The 8,251-nt window shown below is 40.9% G+C and overlaps 1 protein-coding gene across 3 annotated transcripts in view; it reads left to right on the forward strand.

Annotated features, from left to right (window-relative positions):
* Positions 1-5,759, forward strand: part of LOC146497155 (uncharacterized) — a 34,040-nt gene extending 28,281 nt beyond the window's left edge. The window contains exons 4-5 of one of the 3 annotated variants that reach the window (XM_085140808.1): positions 3,822-4,241; positions 4,326-5,759. In XM_085140808.1, coding sequence (XP_084996934.1) covers positions 3,822-4,241; positions 4,326-4,579 — 674 coding nt within the window. In that variant the 3' untranslated portion in view covers positions 4,580-5,759. Of the gene's footprint in view, positions 1-3,358; positions 3,471-3,821; positions 4,242-4,325 lie in introns of those variants that run through there. The other 2 variants (XM_085140809.1, XM_085140807.1) reach the window with 2 other exon arrangements.
* Positions 5,760-8,251: the final 2,492 nt, after the last annotated feature.

Raw genomic sequence — 8,251 nt, forward strand, 5'->3', positions numbered from 1 at the left:
TAGTGTTAACACACAGGAGTTGTTTCTGGGCAGCGTTTAGCTTTGATGAAATTTACGCATGAGTAATTGCTTATGTGTTTAAACTTAATTGATTAAAATGGTTGTTTTCTTTTTGATCTTTTAGTAGAATGGGCGCTTATAATGATTTTCTTGTGATCTATTGTGAAAGGTCACTTTTAGGTCAGAGGGGAGGCACTTGCAGCAGCGACAGTTTTGTGTACAGGATGTTGATGAACATGGTAAGTTAGGGAGGCGTAGGAAAAGGTGTTTTGTTCCTTTGCAGGAGATCTCGGCAAGCATAGGGGTGAGGATCCTGGAGGCCCGAGGCCTAACGGACCACAAGAGAGGGACCCAGAAAAAACCTAATCTCACGCATGGAGTGTTCTTAGGGGGGAGCTGACGTTTATTACTGGACCACCTAGATGACATGAGGTTGTTGTCTGATTGGCTGAGCCAGAGGACGGCTAGAGAGGGTCAGAGCAATGACACACGTAAAGTGTGGTGACCCTCTTTTTTTTTAAGGAAAGAGGGTCACCAAGAGAGGGAGTGTGAGGATTAGAGATATATTTTGCTGCTATTGTTAATAATCATCATCATTACCATTGCATTAATAATACAATCTGCAGTATTGATATTGTATTCAGATGTTTAAACATATTGGTACCCAATTAGCCTTTATTACAGGTGCAGTGATAACCACTTTAAACTGTTGAGTTGAATCTATAATCTTAAATGCTTTTGAATGCTTGTTATAATCTTAGATGTGTACGTGCTGGCCTTCTGTCTGGTGGAAAAGGTTACAAGGTTCAGCTGGTGAAGGGAGAGGTGAAACTGAGTGCATTTCATGCTGATACCCACACACACTCACATAGTAGATAGACTCATGTATAGGGGAGAGGTTAGTCATGTTTGCTGGCAACTGCAAAATTGTCTCTGCAAAAAGAGGTTTCTTGCAGGGTGTGGGTCTGGTGTTCCAGACGAGAAGTGAAAGTCAGAAGGCTGACAGGAAGCATCTGCCGTGGAGACGGAGACAATGTTATTTTTAAACTGTGTTAAAAGTCATTGTGGTATTGAAACCTATGTATGAACTGTATCTGAGTGACGTTGAAGGGGCGTATTAAATTTAAGCCCTGAAAGGTATAAAACACCTGCCTATGCTCTGTAAGTCGGGGATCGGCGCTGTCTGCGTACAGCGGCGGTCTCCCCACACGTGTCATCAAAAATCATCGTTTGATTCCACCCGGCCGGATCAGTGTTGTTATTTTGAAAGTAGATTTCCTCCTGTACCCATCAATATTTGAACCCAACATAACTTAGACCAAAACTTCTGGTCTCAGATTATACTTAAAAACCTTTCATTTAATTAGAAGTCCCAGTCTTCAATTAATTCAATACAAAATTCTACATAAAGTACACTACAGGTCATCTGATGTTCACGATGGGCTTCACGTCTACCAACAACTGTTCACACTGCCAAACCAATTCATCGGACAATTATATCCACGCTCTTTGGTTCTGTCCACCAGTTCAGAAGTTTTGGCGCGAGATATGTGAAGACTTATCGAGGTGTCTGAAATGTAACATTCCAACTTCCCCTTTAATGTGTTTGTTGGGCAGCTTAGATAATGTCACTACAGAAAAGAATATAGCCCATATGGTTTTCACTGCCCTATGCATAGCCAACAACAGTCCTCATGAACTGGAAAAATAATCCTAATTCTAACCAATATAGAAATTATCTATTAGATTACATTAGTCTTGATACAGCCTCTGCCACCACATCAGATCAATTGCTCTGGGCTCCTTTGACCAGCTCCATCACCTAGTGGGGGTGGGGGGGTGGAGGGGGGTCATAGTTTGGTCCCACCTTCGCTGTTGTGATTGGTGTGGGGGTAGCAACAGGCTTGGGGCGTCGGGGGATTCCCCAGGAGCATCTTCCTTGGAGGGCTCAACCCGGGGTTGCGGTCATGGCCTGTTTAGGGCTCTGTTGGCTCTTAGGTGACGGTAGGGCTGCCACGACTTGTCGACTAGTCACGATTACGTCGACTATCAAAATCAAATGGTAAATGGCCTGTATTTTTATAGCGCTTTACTAGTCCCTAAGAAGCCCAAAGCGCTTTACACATCCAGTCATCCACCCATTCACACACACATTCACACACTGGTGATGGCAAGCTACATTGTAGCCACAGCCACCCTGGGGCGCACTGACAGAGGCGAGGCTGCCTCTGACCACCACCAGTAGGCAACGGGTGAAGTGTCTTGCCTAAGGACACAACGGCAGAGACTTTCCAAGCCGGGGATCGAACCGGCAACCTTCCGAATACAAGGTGAACTCCCAACTCTTGAGCCACGAAATCAAATCCTTCAGAGGCTGCATTTGTAGGCCGATTGCGTTACAGCGACTTGATGAAGGCTGTCCAAATTCAAAGACTCCTCCAAATGCGGCCGACAAATGTGTCCTTCATTTCCAGATTTGAAGGATGGGTCGGGTGTATCCTTCGCTGCCCAACCTATCCCAGGATTCATAGCGTGGCCCAGCCAATTCCAGTTTCCAACAATGGCAGCAGCTACTTGGTCTGAAATCCTCCTTATTGGCACCAAATCCAATCTTTTGAAGGCAAACCACTTCTGACTCACTATCGATAACTCCACAGTTTTCCCTTCTCCTCAGGTTAAGAGCCTTTGTGTCATCTTAGACTGTTCACTTTCCTATAAATCTCACATCAATAATCTCACCTGTTCCATTTCCATCTACGCAACATTAACAGATTTCGTCCTTCTCTTGTCACCCAGTCTACATCCATTCTTGCCCAGTCTTGTTACCTCCCGCATTAACTATTGCAACTCTCTCTTGCATGTTTCCCCCCAAAAATCCCTCCATAAGATTCAACTGGTTCAGAACTCTGCTGCTCGCATTATCACCAGAACTCCCTCCTACCAGCACATCACCCCTGTTCTTCAGGAACTTCACTGACTCCCAGTGAAATTCTGGATATTCCACAAGCTTCTTCTGCTCACCTTCATAACCTCGCACCTCCTTACCTTTCTGACCTGTTAAGCACTACCTTTTCTGTCCGCTCACTTCAATCTTCTTCTTCTATCCAGCTTTCTGTGCCTTCCTTCCGCCTCACCACGATGGGAAGCAGAGCTTTTAGCTGTTCTGCTCCCAGGCTGTGGAACTCTATACCCCCAGGTATAAGAAAGATTGGTTCTCTCACCCAGTTTAAATCTCAATGAGCCTAATCAGGGCCACCTGATCCAGCCATAAATGTATGCTTTATCAAAAAGGAAATTTTTAAGCCTAATCTTTTTTTTTTTCTTTTTTTTTTTAAAAAAAAAAAAAAAAAAAAAAAAGAGTGTCTGTTTTCCGAATCCAAACTGGCAGCTTTTTCCACAGAAGAGGGGCCTGAAAGCTGAAGGCTCTACCTCCCATTCTCCCCAACTTTAAGGCAATGAATGGTTAATCTAAACAATAAATAAATCCTGCAGTGAGTGTCCTGTAAAGTTTTTGAATAATTTTAAGTAAACTTTTAAATGTTTTGTGCACTTTGATAACAAAATTTAAGAGATACCACTTTGTGCTTTTGTTTGATTATATATCATCTTTATTTTCTCATCGTAGATGATCTGTTTATATTATTTGTAGAATTTGTAAATGAGCAGCCAAAATGGTTTTCACATAAGCAGCAAAACGGTTTCTCCCCACAACATGCCTTCATAGGTATATCTAAGCCATATGCTTACCATGTAGACACCTGCTAATGGTTAAGCTTACCTTGTAATTTCTCAAATGTATGTTTTTTGATATGTCCCTTCAGATTTTCCACAACATGACTGTAAGGACGAGGATGGGTTCACAAATCAGCAGGTCTGTAACCAGGAAAAGAACTCCAGTCTACACCAGGAGGATCCTTCACAGATTAAAGAGGAACAGCTGGAACTCCGTACCACTGAAATGGAAAAAACGGTTGTTCTAAAGCAGGAGACTGAAACTTTTCCTGCTCGTGAAGAAAGTGACCACAGTGAACCAGAACCAAGCAGTGACCAGCTCCATTCTCACAAATCTCCTGACACAGATCAGGATGAAATCAAGGATGGTAACTCGCACAGAAATGAGTTGGAGCAAATCGTATCAGGCCTGAGTGTTCAAAATTCCGAGACAGCACATTTATGTAGCACCTGTGGGAAAAGATTTTTTTGGAAGTCAAGCTTGACTAGACACATGCGAATTCACACAGGTGAGAAACCATATTCTTGTAGCACCTGTGGGAAAAGATTTCCTACGACGGGTCCGTTGAAGATACACATGCGAATTCACACAGGTGATAAGCCACATTGTTGTTGCACCTGTGGGAAAAGATTTACTCAGAGGGGTCAGTTGAAGATACACATGCGAATTCACACAGGTGAGAAGCCACATTCTTGTAGCACCTGTGGGAAAAGATTTGCTCAGAAGAGTCATTTGAAGACTCACATGCGAATTCACACAGGTGAGAAGCCACATTCTTTTAGCACCTCTGGAAAAGATTCAGGCAGAAGGAAACTTGAAATAACACATGCCAGTTCACAAAAGTGAGAAACCACACTGTTGCAGCACCTGTGTGAAACATTTTAGTTCTCCACTACAGTTGCAAATGCAATTAGGAAAACATGCTACATGCTAAGTTTCATTCTTAGAAAATGGTGATGGTAGAACACATAAACAGTGTTTGGGTCATTGAAAACTGAAAATTTAAAAAGGCTTTCGGAAGCTCAGTTTCTGTTTTGACACATGGACAAGACAGTTTGTCTTGCACCATAAAATGTGTGCACCTTTATCACCTTTTTCTGACATCATTGTTTTATAGTTTATAGGCTTTGTCTTTGCTGAAGTTTTTTCATTTTCTTTGGCATGGCCTCGACAGTGCTTGAGATATTTTTAGTGGCCTGATGTAAAAAGAACTATTTCTCCAAAACACACTTGGTAATATCTGTTGAAAGAACAACTACACGTGTGAAGTAGCCTTTATTGAAATCAGTTTTTTCTCCGAAGTTCACAGTTTGAAGGTGTTTGACGCAGAAGACGGTTGATTAACTTTGCACTGTTTGCTAACTTGTACACTGCCTGAACTCCTGTTGGGATTTTTTTTTTGGTGGTGGGTTTCTTTTTTCTTTTTTCTTTAAATGAAATTTATACACTGGATTGACCTCATTGTTTTATTGTTTATGGGCTTTGTCTTTACTGAAGTTTCTTCATTTTCTTTGGCATGGCCTCAACAGTGCTTGAGATATTTTTGGGTCTTAATATAAAAGAACTATTTCTCAGAATCACACTTGGAAATATCAGTTTAAAAAAACTACCCATGTAGTAGTTGGATTGACATTAATGGGAAGTGCTTTTCAGATGGAAAGGGAATATTTTAGGGAATGACAATGTTGACAAGTTGATCCATGTTCTCGTATTGTTTGTGATCCATATTTTAAGCTCATTTATTATTTATATTTATAACATAACTTATGGACTAATGTGTCATTTTAACAGTGTTGTGTTCCATTTTGACATTAAACAAATCCAGTTTAAGATTGTAGATAATTCAGTTTAAAGATAAAATATGGATAATTATATAATAAAGGAGGAGGAGCTGGTGACTCATCTCCCATAAAGGAGCTCAGACGTTCCCCGGGAGTCTTCATCTTTATTTATCCTTGTTTGCTTTTGGCCTCCATGTGCTTATGTCGAACATACTAGAGAGCTTTTTTTTTTTTTTTATCTTATCTTATATGTTCAATAAAAACTGTTGGCATCAAACTTTACATCTCCTGTAAATTTTGTGTTTTGGTTTAAATTGTGTTCCAAAACCCTGAATCAACATCTTTCCAGCCTGTAGAAATTCTGAAAAGCTTTTAAAGTATGCGACTGCACAATCCTGCTGCTCTTTGAAAAACTAACAGTACTTCCAAATGAGCTGTTAAACAGGGCTTTGTGTGATCTGCCTTTTGGTGAAGCAACTGGCCAGGAAGATTCAACACATTCAAGGGGCTTAATCATACTAAGTTCATTGATTCTCGTCCTCACTTTCCAGGTGCTCAACCGTACTCCATCAATGTCTTTTGAAGTTGTGTGTTTCAGAACAAAAGTGGAGCACATAATAGCAAACACTGAACACACAACTCCCCTGTCTGCTAAGAGCATGTCTTCCTTTTTTATACCACCATCAGTGACATGAAAAAAGATTATTCAAACAAATCTGCAATGGTATTTTCAGATTAACTTAGCCAATTAAACATTACAGTGGACTTAATTAATGCGGTCAACAATTCCTTAGGAGGTACCCAACATGAATTTAAAATAGCATGCAATTTAAGAACACACCCGTCCCTCTCGGAGCTACCGTAACACCAATTTGTATCAAAAGCTTGATTAAATCAAAATTCAAGAAACGTCTTAACTGTCTGAGTTGGGTTCAGTCTTCACAGTCACTGGAAGCTCTAATCTTACCGACGTACAGGTTCCAGACCACAACTGAGGCAGCAAATCCAAAAGTGCTTTTCTCCACAGAACCAAACTAGGCCGGTCCTGAAAAGAAGTAACTAACAGGTGTTATACTAATTCATAATGTTTATTATTTTATTACACCATGCAGGCTGCACTTCATTTACCTCAGTGGCAATATAGTGAATTAGACAGGTGTAATTAATCTCGTTTGGCGTATAGATAGGTGGTCTTGTTATGTATTTAACCCATGTAGAAATTCTCTACCCACTCACAATTTGAAAATTGTGAAAATTTGTTTATGCTTTATTTTTATTTATTCCTTCTATTGTCTAATATAAGTTTGACCTGTGTCCACCAGGGGTGGTGAGTGACCTGGATGGCCCCAGATAGCACTTTAGCTCAGTCCTACCACTAGTTGATACTAACTAACTTATATTTTTTCTCAAGTGAATTTAGTAATTTACATAGCAAAAGTCCCTGTCCTTGAGATCGTCACTGTCTCCTCTGGCAGAGCTTCAACACCATTCAGAGGGAGACTGGGAACATTGAGTCTAAATGGACCATGTTCAGCACCTTCATTGCTGAGGCTGCACCACTGAGCTGGGGTCCGTGTCATGGTGGTAAACCCCTGTTATGACTGTGGTTTTACATCTCCTATAAACACTACAAGATTTTTATTCTATTGTATATAGTATTTTATTTTATTCTAGTCTATTGTGTACAGTACCTTACTCTTATTCTTATCATCTTATCCTATTCCAGTGTTTTCTAATTTTTGCTATGTAACTTTCTGCTGTAACAAAAGAAATTTCCCACATGTGGGACTCATAAAGGTTATCTTATCTGATGTTATCTCTTATCTTATCACCCAGGACTGACCTGATGTATTAAATGCACTGAAAAAGTAACAAAAAACAAAAAAAAACCCATGACCTTCACAGTGCTCACCAGCTGGCCCAGATGGGCGTAGGCACGATTGAGCAGTTATATCATGGCATCCTCAGCCCCGAGGTGGGGCTGGTAACAAACTGAAGGAGATCCTGATGTGGCCTAACTATAGGGCGGAGCTGGTTGAGGATGAGTCTTTCCAGGTTCCTCATGATGTGGGTGTTTTGTTTGTCTCCTTATTTATGAAGAATGAGTCCTTTTATGATCTGCTACATGTTTTTATTATTCACATTTAGCTACCAGGAAGAACATGGACATGTAGCTCAGGTGGCAGAGCAGGTCAGCCACTAAGAAGGTCGGTGGTTCGATCCCAGGCTGCCTCCTGGCTGCATGCCAAATATCCTTGGGCAAGATACTAACCCCATGTTTGCCTACTGGTGGTGGTCAGAGGGCCCGGTGGCGCCTGTGTCCGGCAGCCTCGCCTCTGTCAGTGCGCCCCAGGGCAGCTGTGGCTACAATGTAGCTTGCCATCGCTAGTGTGTGAATGTGAGTGTGAATGGGTGAATGACTGAATGTAGTGTAAAGCGCTTTGGGGTCCTTAAGGACTACAAAAGCGCTATACAAATGCAGGCCATTTACCATGTATATCACTTTTCTAGCTCTCATACTTGTGTAGGTTTTCTCTTACCCTTTAGCTTTAGATTTTATATAATTATTTTTAGAGTGACTATAATCAATGAAGGGATTATTCTTTGTTCTGTTAAATGATTAATGCTGGATCAAACTAAAGGGTTTTCCAATAAATCAAACTTAAATCAAAGTATTTTCTTCTTTCTTTATTCCAGGATATCACTAATAATCTCATGGCAAAATTACAGTTTTCTG

Source organism: Neolamprologus multifasciatus, chromosome 18 (assembly GCF_963576455.1).
Source record: "Neolamprologus multifasciatus chromosome 18, fNeoMul1.2, whole genome shotgun sequence".
Taxonomy (NCBI): domain Eukaryota; kingdom Metazoa; phylum Chordata; class Actinopteri; order Cichliformes; family Cichlidae; genus Neolamprologus; species Neolamprologus multifasciatus.